Source organism: Pristis pectinata, chromosome 15 (genome assembly GCF_009764475.1).
Source record: "Pristis pectinata isolate sPriPec2 chromosome 15, sPriPec2.1.pri, whole genome shotgun sequence".
NCBI lineage: Eukaryota > Metazoa > Chordata > Chondrichthyes > Rhinopristiformes > Pristidae > Pristis > Pristis pectinata.
This window is the reverse complement of record NC_067419.1, coordinates 9,854,136-9,869,938: the sequence shown is the minus strand read 5'-3', so window position 1 is coordinate 9,869,938 and position 15,803 is coordinate 9,854,136. Positions and strand designations below refer to the sequence as shown.

Here is a 15,803-nt window from a genome sequence, read left to right as displayed (position 1 = left end):
CAAGCTGCTTTTCTTACTGAGTAACAGGAGGCTTGGTCTCCTTGCCACATCTTCCCTTCACCCCTGCTGTAACTACTTGGGACCATGAAATTTTACAACATCGGAGGCCATTCAGCCCATTGTGTCTGTACCAGCTGTCCAGCCGAACCCCACCTTCCGACAAGAGGTCCATGCCCTGCTACCCACCCCACTTCAAGTACACATCCCAGTACTGTCTATATGTGCTGGGGGTTTCTGCTTCTACCAGGCAACACGTACCTGACCCCCACCGTCCTCTGGGTGAAAAAGTAATTCATCATCTCCTCTCTACCTCTCCTACCAATCATTTTAAACCTATGCCCCCTGGGTTTTGGACCCACTGCTAAAGGAAATAGATCTGTCCTATTTATTCTGTCTATGCATCTCATAACTTTAGACACCTTAGTTAAGTGTCTCCTCAGCCTCCTCTGTTCTCATAAAAACCACTCCAGCTTATCTGATGTTTGCTCAGAGCTGCAGTTTTCCAGAGACACTGAAGACTGCAGATGCTGCAACAGAACATAGAACATAGAACGCTACAGCACAGTACAGGCCCTTCGGCCCACAATGTTGTGCCGACATTTTATCCTGCTCTAAGATCTATCTAACCCTTCCCTCCCACATAGCCCTCCATTTCTCTATCATTCATGTGTCTATCCAAGAGTCTCTTAAATGTCCCTAATGTATCTGCCCCCACAACCCCTGCCAGCAGTGCGTTCCACGCACCCACCACTCTCTGTGTAAAAAACTTACCCTGACATCCCCCTTATACCTTCCTCCAATCACCTTAAAATTATGTCCCCTCGTGTTAACCACTGTCATCCTGGGAAATCTGAAGCAAAATGACAAATTGCTGGAGGAGCTCAGTGGGTCAGGCAGCATCTACAGAGGGAAAGGGCTGGTCAACGTTACAGATCAAGACCCACGCAGTCCTGGCAACGTGGTCATTAATCTCCTCTGTAGCCTCTTCAGCGCAATCACACCTCTGCTGTAATGCTGTAATGCCGGCAGTTTCTATTTTTAAATCCAGGAGAGTGTGGAACAGATGGTCGGGGTTGCAAAAATGTTCAAGTCCACAAGGCTGTGCTTGGAGTTCAGGTTGACATGAATGGTTTGTGGTACTCAAGGCTGCTGCCTAAATGGTGAGAGATACAACTCCAGTGTAAATTCACTGCTCTTGCACTCTGTGCATCACAAATAAAGCATCCTGTGTGCCTTTGTGTTGTCCTATACTGCTACCTTTAAGGATCTGTGCACATGCACTCCAAGCTCCCTTCACCCTCCGGGCCACTCAGTATCTCTTGTAGGCATTACCTTGGGGCTAAGGATGACTTACTTCCACTCTGGTTTCCTAAGTTCTGAAATGCCCCATGAGGCCAACGTGAGGCAGAAGCTGCAGAACAATCAGTATGGGAGATGCACATGCTCCTTCATTCGTCTATGCTGGGTGTCTGTGTGCTCCCAGTGACGGAACTGGAACGGACACATGCGTATCTGCACCTATTTCAGACCTTCTCCTGTGTTTCTACACTTCCACTTGTCTTGGATCATCGCCACTCCTGTCATTTGCTGATTCCTCATGCCCATCCCTCCGCTGCTTCCCCCCCACCCCCCCCACCTTTTGCCGAAATGCTGGGCAGTGCCGCCATCTCCTGACCTGAGGTAGTGCCCGTTGTCCTGCCATTTCCTTCCAGTGACATTCCAAGGAGCTTCACTCGGTTCTGGAACTGCTTTACTTGGCTGTCAAACTGTCCACTCATTTCCTCGGCGTGACTGCAGTCACTCTGCCCACCTTTCACCTCTGTCTGGCGCCACAAAAGAAAAGCCTGAACTCCAAGCACAGCCTTGTGGACTTGAACATTTTTGCAACCCCGACCATCTGTTCTACACTCCCCAGGATTTAAAAATGGAAACTGCCGGAAATACTCAGCAAGTCAGGCAGCATCTGTGGAGAGAGGAACTCTTGGGTTCCAAGTCAGAACCCAGTATGACAAAGGAGTTAACTCTGCTTCTTTTCCACAGATGATACCTGACCTGCTGAGTGCTTTTCGGCATTTTATATTTCATTACAGATTTCCAGCATCTGCATTTGTTTGATCCTCTCCTTGATTTTCCCAGTCTTTAGAACAGTGTTATCCAGAGTGTGATTATCTTCACATTTAATGAACGGATAATGTATTGCAAGCTGGCCAGCAGAGGACACCAACCAAGGCCCAAAATATTAACTCTGAGGTAAAAGTTCATGTCTTTCTGCGGGATTAACATTGCAACGGTCATGCTTGATGTTGAAATCAGGACAAGACATTGAGCAGGGCAAATAAATGGCAGCAGATATGAACAACGTTGTTCGTTTTGCTCTCTCTCCTGAGATGAACCTTGGCCTCCAACACTCTTTTCAAATGTTGCATGTTCCTCATTTACAATTCTGGAGAGCTATTGACTGAAATACATTTACAAGATCAGAAGTTACAGAGTTGAGTTGTTTTAAAAAGCTGCCATGGCTTGGCGAGGTATGTCACCTAACACTGTTCATGCTATTTGGAGGTGGCTCCACTTCACTGACCTTGAGTTATTCTTGAGGAGTTCGGTGCCCTTGCTCCAGATGAACGTTGGCTTTGGTGCAGCCTTGGGTTTGCACTCAATGATTGCTTTGCCTCCTCTGGCCCCCAAGAGTTTTTTCTTCACTGGGTTCAGCCTGAAGTCCGGTGCCAAAGCTGAAGGAAAGCAAAGAATAAGTTCAGAAAACCAGAACCATTGCTGAGTGTTTCACCTCTTCCCCCAACTCTTCCTTCCCTCTAAACACCCTGATTTGGTTTTGTTTGTGTTAAATCGCGGACAATGATGGAAAGGAAGGAGGACAGATCAGAGTGAAACTGTGTCACTCTGAATGGACATTCAGCCTCTCAACCTCACTCAGACATTCGATTACACCGTGGATGATCTGCATCGTAACTCCTTATCTGCATTAATGCAACAGCCTTAAACAGAATCACACTGCTGAAAGCCCACATGCCCTTCAGCCATATAGCACATCTCTTAAAAATGCACCATTTAGTCTCCCTCTTGCTTCTTCCCTGGAGCAATGGAAACCATTGATTAAAAATTTACTCCTGAATCTGCCTCCACTATCCATTCAAACCAGTAGAATTCAGACTCCTTATATTCCCTCTGATTTGGTTGTGAATTATCTTAACTCTGTGTCATTTGGTTTGCAATAAATTTACTCCTGCACCTCATTTACTCTCTCAAAATTATTAACTCCAGGTCCTTCACTCTTTGCAGTACTGAAGTCCCACATCCTGAGTACTTCGCATCTTCTCTCCAATCTCTGCAAGGTCTCGATCCATTCCCAGAAATGGTCACCATATTCCAGCTGAGGTCCAAGCAGTGATCTAAGAGGCTTTGGCAGAACTTAGAACTAATGATTTTTTTTAATGAAGAAGCTGCCGTACTTTGTGCAGAATACCAACCCAAAACCTTGAGCTCGGCATTGGAATACAGGGATCCGTGCTTGTTCTCTGCCTGGCACTGGTACATTCCAGAGTCTCCCTGAGTTAGTCGCGAAATTCGCAGTTCCCCTCTGTTTATCCGGTATCGGCCCTAGGTACAGTTACACAGAGTATTACTTAGGATGCAAGTCTCGGTCCAAATCATCAACGCCAGCCTTTATATCCCACTTCAGCCTCATCTTTTCACACCTCAACCCGTCACACCGGCTGCAGAAATAAAGGATCATCAAAACACTTTGTTTTAAATTTTTTTGGAGCTTTACATGATTCACAGCAACACACTGAAGGAAGTCATTTTCACACCAAGGACCTGGAGAAAGAAAGAGGCAAACATTTACATTTGCATAAAAATAAACCAAAAATTGTTAACAAGGGACTGGGATGCTCTTCGGACTAAAGGCACAGCTCAGTATAGAGAGAAACATAACACTTCCAATCAACAGTTGTCACAAAACATCCAAAAGAGACGTGCACTCCTCATCTTTATGCTGTGTCCGAGTGGACGTGTGATAGCAGCAAGTGAATCGCTGAAACCCACTGCAGGCACAGCTCCCTACCCCATATATTATTTCTCCATTTCGGAACCATCTGTAGGTGGGCTGGGGCTTTCCTCCTGCTTCACAGGGCCAGATCAGCTCACCCTCGATGTCTTCGATGGTGTCATTGATGGGACGGATCCAGTAAGGATGAGCTGTAAAGAGAGAGAATCCTTGGGGTAAAATGATGGTCCAGTGACATTGACAACTTTATCCTCGTCCAACTACCTACCAAACTGAAATAGGAAATCAATAAGAATGAACCTGGACCAGGCCATCGTTGTTGGATGTATTATCTGTGACAATATGCACCTCTATGAAGCACTCTTCTTGTTATGAGGAAGACTTCAATTTTCTCTTCACACCATCATCACTCTTGCTTGCCATTAGATCACAGACCTCACCACTTTGTTCTTTCCTGCTCCAGCCCTGTACCTTTCCCCAGCTGTTTTTGCTCACAAACTCCCAAATCACTAATGCATCTCCTGACTTGAAATGCTAATTTGTCTCTCTCTCCACAGATGCTGCCTGACCTGCTCAGCATCACCAGAACTTGCAGTTTTTATTTCAGATTTCCAGATTTTTGTGTGATTAATTTTGGTTGGCTCTTTGTTTGGACAATACGAATGAGAAAAACAGAACGCTCAGCGTCTGAGAACCTTGGAATCCTGTCGCAACCTTTACTGGGCAGAGGGAAAGAAGTTAAAGGGGCAGCTAGAAAGTGGTGCATTTTTTTAAAAAACTGAGAGGAGGAAAGGTGTTTATGTTCAAGGGGATCTGGGTCGTCACATACAAACCACTAGAAGTGAATCAAACAGCAAGCAATTAGGAAGGAATTGCTTCACTGTGACAGAATTTGATTGCAAGAGGACAGATAACTTTCTCCAATTACACAGAGCCCTCTTGAGGCCATTTAAATCTGGCTTCCTTACCAAGGAATGAGAGACTCACCAGATTGATTCCTGGGATTGAAGGAGAGCGATAGGAGGGACGTTTAGGCAGTGGGACTGTACTCTCTTTAGTTTAGACATATGGGACGATCTCATTAAAACTTTTTTTTTTGACAAGGCTTGATGCAGTAAGGGTGGGAGCAGGGGTTTCGAACCAGGAGTCATGGGATCAAAGTGAGAGTTTGGCCACTCAGGACCTACGTAAGAAAAAATTCTTCACCCAGAAGCTGGTGAATCTTAGTATTTCTCTACCCATGAGGACGGTGAGGCTCCCTCGTCGAAGAGATTTAAAACTGAGAACAATAGATATTAAGTCAATCAAGAGAAAGGGGGTTATGCAGGCAAGTGGAGATGGGCAAGCACAGTAACGTAACGGTTAGTGTAACACTATTGCAGCGCCAGCGACCCAGGTTCAATTCCAGCCGCTGTCTGTAAGGAATGTGTACATTCTCCCCGTGTCTGCGTGGGTTTCCGCTGGGTGCTCTGGTTTCCTTCCACATTCCAAAGATGTACGGGTTAGGAAGTTGTGGGTATGTTATGTTGGCACCGGAAGCGTGGCGACACTTGCGGGCTGCTCCCAGAACACTCTACGCAAAAAGATGCATTTCACTGTGTGTTTCAATGTACAAGTGACTAATAAAGATATCTGATCTTATCTTATGTGGTAGAAGATCATCCATGATCTTACTGGGCAGGCACCGCTTACCATTTAACACTACTCCGCTTCCTACTCTTTCTTCCAATGGGACAAGCTCACATTCTTCCACATTATATTCCACCTGCCATTGACCTACCCTGTCCACATCTCATGCTCCCTGCATCCCCTTCATAGCCCATACTGCCAGCAAACTCCAAAATTCTACCACGCCTTGTGTCGTCCGCAAAGTATTTTCACTGGCAGTTGAGTCCATGAGCAGTGAGGGGAACACAGATTTAATCTAACAGGAGAAAGGAAACATGATGTTGGCTGGGTGGCGAGGGAGAGGAAGAAGAGAGGCTTTGTTTCACATATCAAGTTGGTGTGATCATGAATACTGGCAGCAAATTGGTAATAACTTTCAAAAGTCAACTGGATAAATACGAAAATGTTTAAAGGAACAGGAAAATGTAAAAAGGAAAATGTTCCAGGTCTATGTTGAAAGAGCAGGGGGCAGTTCTAATTGTATTGGTATTGGTTTATTATTGTCACTTGTACCGAGGTACAGTGAAAAGCTTGTCTTACAAACCGATCTTACAGGTCAATTCACTACACAGTGCAGTTACATCAAGTCAGTACAGAGTGCATTGATGTAGTACAGGTAAAAACAATAACAGTACTGAGTAAAGTGTCACAGTTACAGAGAAAGTGCAGTGCAATAAGGTACAAGGTCACAACCTTGTAGCTCGTGAGGTCATGAGGTCATAGGTCATAGTCCATCTCATTGTATAAGGGAACTGTTCAATAGTCTTATCACAGTGGGGTAGAAGCTGTCCTTAAGTCTGGTGGTACGTGCCCTCAGGCTCCTGTATCTTCTACGCGATGGAAGAGTAGAGAGAATGTCTCGGGTGGGTGGGGTCTTTGATTATGCTGGCTGCTTCACCAAGACAGCGAGAGGTAAAGACAGAGTCCAAGAAGGGGAGGCTGGTGTCCGTGATGCGCTGGGCTGTGTCCACAACTCTCTGCAGCTTCTTGCGGTCTTGGGCAGAGCAGTTGCCATACCAAGCTGTGATACATCCTGATAGGATGCTTTCTATGGTGCAGCGGTAAAAGTTTGTGAGAGTCAAAGGGGACAAACCAAATTTCTTTAGCCTCCTGAGGAAGTAGAGGCACTGATGAGCTTTCTTGGCCATGGCATCCATGTGGTTTGTCCAGGACAGGTTGTTGGTGATGTTCACTCCTAGGAACATGAAGCTGTCAACCCTCTCCACCTCAGACAGGTGTATGTACACCACCCCCTTTCCTGAAGTCAATGACCAGCTCTTTAGTTTTGTTGACATTGAGGGAAAGGTTATTGTCATGACTCCATTCCACTAAGTTCTTGATCTCCTTCCTGTACTCTGATTCATCATTGTTTGAGATATGGCCTACAATGGTAGTATCAACTGCAAACTCGTAGATGGAGTTAGAGCAGAATCTGGCCACACAGTCATGAGTGTATAGGGAGTAGAGTAGAGGGCTGAGGACGCAGCCTTAAGGTGCACCAGTGTTGAGAATAATCGTGCCGGAGGAATTGCTGCCTATCCTCACTGATTGTGGTCTGTTTGTTAGAAAGTCAAGGATCCAGTTACAGGGGGAGGTGTTGAGTCCTAAGTCTCGGCGTTTGGTGACAAACTTGCTTGGTATTATTGTATTGAAGGCAAGGTGTAGTCAATAAACAATAGTCTAACGTAAATGTCCTTACTGTCCAGATGCTCCAGAGCTGAGCGAAGGGCCAGAGAGATGGCATCCGCTGTAGACCTGTTTCAGCGATAGGTGAATTGCAATGGGTCCAGGTTGTCTGGGAGGCTGGAGTTGATGCGTGCCACGACCAACATGTCAAAGCACTTCATGATGGTGGATGTCAGAGCCACTGGTCAGTAGTCATTGAGGCATGTTACCTTGCTTTTCCTTGGTACCGGGATGATAGTGGTCTTCTTAAAACAGGAGGGAACCTGAGATTGAAGCAGCGAGAGGTTGAATATGTCCGCAAATACTTCTGCCAGCTGATCAACACAAGATCTGAGCACGTGGCCCGGGACACCATCTGGGCCAGGTGCTTTCCTCGTGTTCACTCTTCGGAAGACTGGTCTTACGTCCTCCACTGTGATCACAGGTTCAGCTGCGTCGGTGGCTGTCAGAGTGGATGGCGACAATCCACTTCCTTTTTGTTCAAAACATGCATAGAATTCGTTAAGTTCATCAGGAAGGGATGCAATGTTGTTAGCTATGCAGCCCGACTTTGTCTTGTAGCCTGTTATGGCATGTAAGCCCTGCCATAACTGGTGGCTGGTCAGGGACTCTATTTTGAGTTGGTATTGCCTCTTGGCATCTTATCCCTTACAGCTCTTTCAATGAGTTAGCAAAGGCACACTCAGCTAAATGTCGTCTTGTAGTCTACGATTCCTGTCTCAGCTCCCTGCATGAAATGCATGCATGGTTTTGCTTCGAATGCAGTGCTTAATCTGAAAGCCTGTACTAATCACTAACACACCCTTAAATTCACAATTCTCTCCAAGAGTTGCACTTGTGCCAAAAATGCTTCTGTGCTCTGCCAAGGATTAAGTGCAAGAACATGCTCTGATTGCAGCCTCTGCGTTCCTTGACACTGATTGGGATTCAAGCTCCAATCCCTTCACTGCTCTGCAAGGCACTTGATCAGCTGTTGAATAGAAAACCTCACTGGCTCAATTAAAGTTCCTTGAAACTCTCAGAGCCCACTGCATTCGCACAAGCACACAAGTGGGCCAGAAAGAGGTTGACTTTCTACCACATTGAACGTGACTAGAAAAGTAATGCTGTGGTACACAAGAACTTATTTTAGTTTTTTATCATCCAGAAGGAAATCCAAGGCCAAAATATTAGTTTGGAGTGAGGCGGGTTTGGGGAGAGTTCTTAACTCACCAAGTTCTGGACTGCAAGTTCTAAAGACATTGCAATGCTTCCATTTCAGTGTCTTTGGATACTGGGGAATCGATTCTGCATATTTAACACTTGAGTAAATAGCCTTCAAACCCCAACAAGGTGATCCAGCCCCAGGTTCAATGAGGAGGATTCCCTCAGCACCTAGAGCACAGAAACGTGAATGCTCCATTGCAGAAGAAAGAAGCACTTGACAACTTTGAGAACAGTTGTACAAGACACCATTTCTCTAAAGTAAATTTGTCGTAATATTTTGAGATACACTTCATGAGCAGGGTTAAGGGTTCATTGTTGTAAAGGGCGACTGAATGTCTTTACTTAGAGGACGATGAGGGGCTGCTGTGCATTGGTGGCAAGGATGGGCTGAAGCCAGGAAACTGGACTCTCTGCTGAAGCTGCTGAGGGCTGCACCAGGGAGATGCCAGTGTTGATCTTTGGGAAGGTTATCAAGAGTCTTGTACCAGCTGAGGCAATCCCACCAGCAGGGACTACCTCCCCTCAGCAAATTGTTATCTCTTGGTGATAGGGGAAAGGAAGTGAAGCAAAACTGCATCTAAAGTTAGAAATGGCAACTCCACAAAGTGAAGCTCACTGAACATGCCAGAAATTCAGAGCCAAATGAGAACATCATTGACCTGGTGTGTATGTGTGCCACATCACAGAATGTCTTTTGGGATAGGGTTTGTCTTCAGCAATCGCTACCCACTGACCCAGAATTGTTTGTGAACTGAACAATATAACTGCACTTCCCTCCACCATCTGTTACTGACAGCAGTAACTCTTGGTCCAAGAGATTTGCTGAATACATCTGGCACTGGGAATGAGCACAATCTCAGACTGCAGGGAGCTCATTATGAGAAATGATCTCAAGTACGTCTTGATAATTCTGCAGTGCGCAGGCGTGTAAAAAGAGGACCGTGGTCACCTAGAGTTTAATAGCAAACTAAACCTCTCATAAAACTCAGGCATTTCTTTCTCCAGACTTATCCAGCCTGTCTTGAAAGCCAAGTGCTTTAAAATAAATTGGTGTGGTTTATCTGTTCCATCAAGGTCTTTGCATAAGACTTGGAAGAATGAGGTTTGCTGTGTGTTGTTGAAAGAAAGAACATCTGCTCCAGCCAGCTGGAAGACACCTAACGGGGGTAGAAAATGAGAAATCAAAAAAAGTCAACAGGGCTTAATTATAAAAACTTCAGCTTTTCAGATACACAAAAGATTCTGCGGATGCTGGAATCTGGAGCAACACACACAAAATGCTGGAGGAACTCAGCAGGTCAGGCAGCATCTCAGGAGGGAAATAAACAGTCGACATTTTGGGTTGAGGCCCTTCATCAGTCTTGATCTGAAGCATCGACTGTTTCCCTCCACAGCACCCTCTATCTATTTTCATCCTAAACATTCGACTACACTGCAGTCACCACCCTCAACAGCACAGATTTCAACAACACCAAGGGGTGACGTCAAGAAACACTGCAGATCTGAAACAATGATCACCGAAATACCAATCTCTTTTCTCCATCTTAATTGTATCAAAGGATTTTGGCTGAGAGCACATACTTCCCTGTCAGAAATACAAAGCTTGATCATTTCTGTTTAGGTAATTAATCAGGAAAACTGACAACATTTATGGTATTGTTTTCTCTATAGTAAATCTTATCATTGACTCAAAGCTAATAAGAGGTGTCAATAATTCTGTGCAGAGTCTTCTCAAATGCCCAACTCTGATGGATGGCTGTGATAGGTTAGCATATACATCAAGGGTTGTCCCTGACTTCAGGATATCCCAAAGAGATTTACAACCAATTAAGTACTTTTGAAGTCTAGCCATTAGTCTAATGCAGTAAACATAGCAGAATGATAATGATCAGATAATCTCTTTCATAGTCGTCATGAGAGATCGATATTGGTCAGGACACTGGGAAGGAGGCGAAGAGAAATCCCACTTCTCTTTTCGGAATGCTCCCATTGGACCTTGGATTGTCCAGCTGAAGGGGACTCATTTCTTTAGAGTCTTATTCAAAAGATGACACTACTAACAACTCAGCACTCTGATAAGAAGTGGGCCATTCTGCTACTTAAGCCTGCTGTCTTTCAGTAAAATCATGACTGATTTAATCTCAGCACCACTTTCCTCCCTGTCCCCCAAGCTGTTCACTCCTCCACAGATCAAAAATCTAGCTCTCTCTTGTTGAATGATTCAGTCTCCACAGCCCTCTGGGAAGATTTGCGACTCTTTGAGAGAAGTAATCCCTCCTCATATCTAACTTAAATGGACGAGCCCTTATTGTGAAACTGTGCTCCATGTTTTAGACTCCCCCACACCGGGAAACATTTCCTCAGCATCGACCTTGTCAAGCCCCCTTAGAATCTTAAATGTTTCAATAAGATCACCTCTTGTTCTTCTAAATTTCATTGAGTATAGACTCAACGTAGTGTAGCGGTTAGTGTGACGCTACTACAGCAACCAGGGTTCAATTCCCGCCACTGTCTGTAAGGAGTTTGTACGTTCTCCCCGTGTCTGCGTGGGTTTCCTCCAGGTGCTCCGGTTTCCTCCCACATTCCACAGACATACAGGTTAGGAGCTGTGGGCATGCTATGTTGGCACCGGAAGGGTGGCGACACTTGCGGGCTGCCCAGCACATTCTCAGTAACGTAAAAAGACTCATTTCACTGTGTGTGTTCGATATCATGTGACTAATAAACAAACATTTTATCTTAACTTGCTAAGCTTTGGCAACCCTTCATCCCAGGAATCAACTGGAGAACCTTCACCAAACTGACTCTGATGCGAAATCCTATACAGTACTGCAGATGTGGTCTCACCAATGTCTTGTATAGTTGTGACAAGACAGCATTCTGTTGTCTCATTCCATTCAAAAATGGTTTGTTTGCTTAATCTTCCTACCAAAGTGGATAAGCTCACATTTCCCCAAATCATACATCATCCGCAAAACTTCTGCCCAAATGCTTCACCTATCTATACCCTGGCAGACTTTGTTCTCTTCATATCTTGCTGTCCCGCCTATTTTTGTCAACACACTTGGTGACAGTAAACTTGGTTCCTCCACCTAAGTCACGTAGACCGTACACAGTTGAGGCACCAACACTGATTGCTGTGGCACCTCACTGGTTACAGCCTGCCATCCTGAAATTGATTTATTTATCCCAACTCTCTTTTTTGTTGGTAAGCCAATTCTTTATCCATGCTAATGTAGCACCATCAGTGCCATGAGCTCTTAGCTTCTGCAGTGGCACATTATTAAATGCCTTTGAGAAATCCATGTACACTACATCTACTGGTTCTCCTTGATCCATCCTGCTCGCTACATCCACAAATAAATCTAATAAGTTCGTCAAACCTGATTCTCCTTTTACAAAGCTACCTTTCACTCTGCTCGACTTTGTGATTTTCTAAATGTTCTATGAGTATTTTCTTAATAATGTAACAGACATCAGGATTTACTTGCCGATAGTGTCCCATTTTCTTCCTCCCTGCTTGAAAAGAGACGTTGCAGTGTTCTAACCCATCGGAGCTTTTCCAGAGTCCAGGCAACTTTAGAAGAACTAACCTCTGCAGCCAATTCTTCTAAGACTGTGGGCACCTGTCAGTCTTTACCCCCATGCCTTTACCTTTACCCAGGTAATTGCAAGGTAAGTTCCTGCCTCCCTTTCCCCCTGGACTTTCTGCTCCTTTTGCAATGGTGCTCACACAAGATATTTGTTGAAAATCTCTGCCATTTCCTTATTTCCCCATTACTAACTCCCCAGTCTCATCCAGCAAGGACTAACATTTGCCTGAGCAACCCTCTTCATATTTTAGGTTCTTTTCTCAATAGTGTTAAATCTGCGTTTCCTATAAGTGTCCCAACTCGCCTTCCAATGGAATAGGTTGACATTTACCCTATGAAAATCCTTAAATACTCTTTCCAAACCTTGATCAACTCCACATCTTCCCCAGGGATTGCAGCCCCTCTTCCCAGAACTAATCCAGCCAATCTGCTCTGCACCCTCTCTGTGGTCCAATGTCCCGTCTGCAGTGCGGCACTCTGTCCTCCTCTACTGAGGCTTTTCCAGTGATAAAAGACTGGAGAAGAGCCGGCTGGGTAGAGCAAATCCCCGGGCTCAGGGAGGGAAGGTTGGTGGATGGATTCTCTTACCATGCACAGTCAGCCAGCCTTCGACGTGGTCTCGCCCTTTGGAGTTCATGGCTTCACACTCGTAGGCTCCCTCGTCCTCGGGCTGGATGTTTGACAGCCTTAGGACCGAGTTGAAGTTGAGCAGCTCAGCGCTGCTGGGCAAGCTGCCCCCCACCTTCCGCCACTGGATTTGAGGAATTGGGCTGAAGGAAGAGAGGGAGGGAGACAATGGGGGGGGAGGGAGACAGGGGGAGAGGAGGGGAGAGAGAGAGAGAGGAGAGGAGGGAGGGAGAGAGAGAGAGAGAGAGAGAGAGAGAGGAGAGGAGAGAGGAGGGAGGGAGAGAGGAGAGAGAGGAGAGGGAGAGAGGGGAGGGGGAGGAGAGGAGGAGAGAGAAAAGGAGAAAGAAAGGGAAGGAGTGACAGAAAGAGCGAGATAACAAGGAGAGGGAGGGAGGGGGTCAGGGGGAAGGAGAGTGAGGAAGGAGAGAAGGGAAAGAAGGAAATAATGAGACAACAAGGCGAGAGGGGATGAAGAGTGACGGAGGGAGGGAGGGACGGGAAGGGAGGGGGAGGGTGGATTTAATAAAGAGGTGGAGAGTAGGGAGAGAGAGAATGAGGCAGCAAGAGAGAGGGAGAAGAGAAGAGAGAGGAAGAAGGAAGAGGCTCAGGAGGGTGATAGAGTTTTTGGGGAGAGAGAGAAATCAAGATGGGGAGGAAGAAAGGAAGTGAGAGGGGTGAGAGAAAAAGAGAGAGGGAGTTACTGACAGCTAGCTTGTGTAGGTAGTCAAACTTTGAAAACAATGTGCAGGTTGAGGTGGACACTAGAGATATGGGCCAAAAGAAAACTAATGACATATTCCTCAATTTACTGAGGTAAACGTGGACCAGGAGAAGACCAACCAGTGTAAGATCTTACCTACTGAGGTAAAAGTATGAAAGTACTTGTGGTAATCGTTTCTGCCTGGGAGCACTTCCAAGAAAACTGACAGCACGACTCCGACCATCACTCAGAGAACGTTATTCCGTGACAGCCTGCCCCTCTTCCTAGGCCAGGCCCACTTTAACTTCTGCCACTTAAGCAGACAGTGGCATTGAATTGAAACACTCCCCTGGATTTAAGATCATTTTCCACGTTTTACTGTATCTGCACCATCCCACCCATAAATTAACCAAACAGCACTCAAGAAGACCATCAGGTTACTGTTCACACTCTGAAAAGGTATCCCAATGCCAATCTCTTTCCAACTGCCCTCGCTCTACCACCCTTGCAGACAAGTGCACCTCCAGATAAGAACTCTCTGCTTCACTGAAAACTCTCCTCTCTGAAGAAACAGTGCGTTCCCTCTTGTTAACTACCCACCTACTTGAGAGAACAATTCCTCAAACTATTAAACTTGTTGGGAAAAAAAATTGGAATTGTGAAAGGCAGGAAAATAAAATAAGATCTGTTTAAAAATAGAGTGTCTACAGGGAAAGGGACAGAGTGAAAGGGGAAGAAAGGGGTCTTCCAATCAGCTGCGATCAATCAGCACCAAGACTACATTAATCCTCTGCATTGGCTGAAAGTCCCACCTCCCTGCATTACCTATATCTACCTGCACACCTGCTGCACGAGCTACTTTCAGCTTTTGAACATGACAAAAGAAATCCCAGGTTACCCAAGTGATTTTACTGTGGGCATTATTTATTTTGCCCTGTCTGGCGAATGTAGCTTGCAGTAATATAAATTTGCTCCTGATTTCCAGTGCCAACCTGTTCCACCCTGGAACTGTTTACCACAGCATGGTTAACCCCCCAGCACCATTTACCATCAAAGCTTATCCCAGCACAGTTTACACTGGCGTAGTTTAGCCTGGCACTGTGAACCCAGCACAGTTTACTCCAGCACTGTTGAGCCCAGTGAGATTCAACCCAGCAGCACAATTTGCCACAGGATGGTACAACACAGGATGGTTTACCCAGTACAGTTTACACTGGCACAGTTCTTTACATCAGCATGGGTAAACACGACTGAGCCAGGCGTGGGTTGTCCCAGAATGGTTGATCCCAGCATAGCCTCACCCAATGTGGTTTATCCTAACGTGGATTCCCCAAACACAGTTTACCCCATTGCGTTTTGTACCACTGCTCTTTACTCCAGCAAAGTTTCCTCAAGTTTGGTTTACCCCAGCATGGTTTACTACAACTGGGCCAAATAAAAAACCTCCAGTAGAAATAGCAGGGAATGCTAGAAACACTGAACAGGTTAGGCAGCGTCCATGGGAAGAGAAACAGAACTGATGTCTCCGGTCAAGAATTCCACACGAGAACTGGAAAGGTGGGCGACAACCATGTTTTAAGTTGAAGAGAGGGGGTTGGTGGAGGGAACAGAAAGAATGTCTGTGATGGGGTCTGGACTAAAGTTGTCAAGGTAACAGCTACAATGAGATTACAAGTGAATGGTTTACCCCAGCTTGGTTTCCTCCAGTCTGCCTTGACCCCAGTGTAGCTTATGATTTGCCCCAACATGATTTACCCCAGTATGGTTTAAGCTTGGTCTGAGTTGTCCTCAGCACTCTTCATCCCCAAGCACAGTGTACCTCAATATGTTCACCTCCAGTACAGTTTACCCCAGAACAGCAGAACGAGACCTCAGTCTCAGGGCCTGGACGGGCTCAAGTGTCACATGGTATATCTGCTGTTGAAGACCAGCTGGTCAGGTCTGCCCTGTTCACGTTGTCGGTCAAGGGCAAAGGAATCAGTGTGGAAATGTATTCCGGAGTCTCGGAGTGGTGGTGCTGGAGGGAAAAGGTCCAGTGGGGAAGTGCTGTGTTGATATGGCAACGGCAACACAGGAAACCCATGCCAAAGGTTGACACAACGTAAGAGGGATATGGGCCAAACACAGGCAATTGGGACTGGCTAGGTGGATAGCTTGGTCGGCATGGACTCGTGGAGCCGAAGGGCCTGTATTCATGAAGTATTGCTCTGTGACTCTATGGGGTCTCACTGCCCTGTGCTGGGAAACAGGGAGCCAAGGGGAGAAGAAATCAGCCGCTCCTCGTTACAATAAACCT

General features: G+C 45.9%; 1 protein-coding gene across 1 annotated transcript in view; it reads right to left on the bottom strand.

Moving 5' to 3' along the window:
• The window catches only part of LOC127578251 (contactin-1-like), a 659,394-nt gene that overhangs the window by 310,673 nt on the left and 332,918 nt on the right, over positions 1-15,803 (bottom strand). Inside the window, 4 exon segments of the mRNA XM_052030032.1 lie at positions 2,582-2,732; positions 3,489-3,618; positions 4,085-4,218; positions 12,769-12,950. Coding sequence (XP_051885992.1) covers positions 2,582-2,732; positions 3,489-3,618; positions 4,085-4,218; positions 12,769-12,950 — 597 coding nt within the window.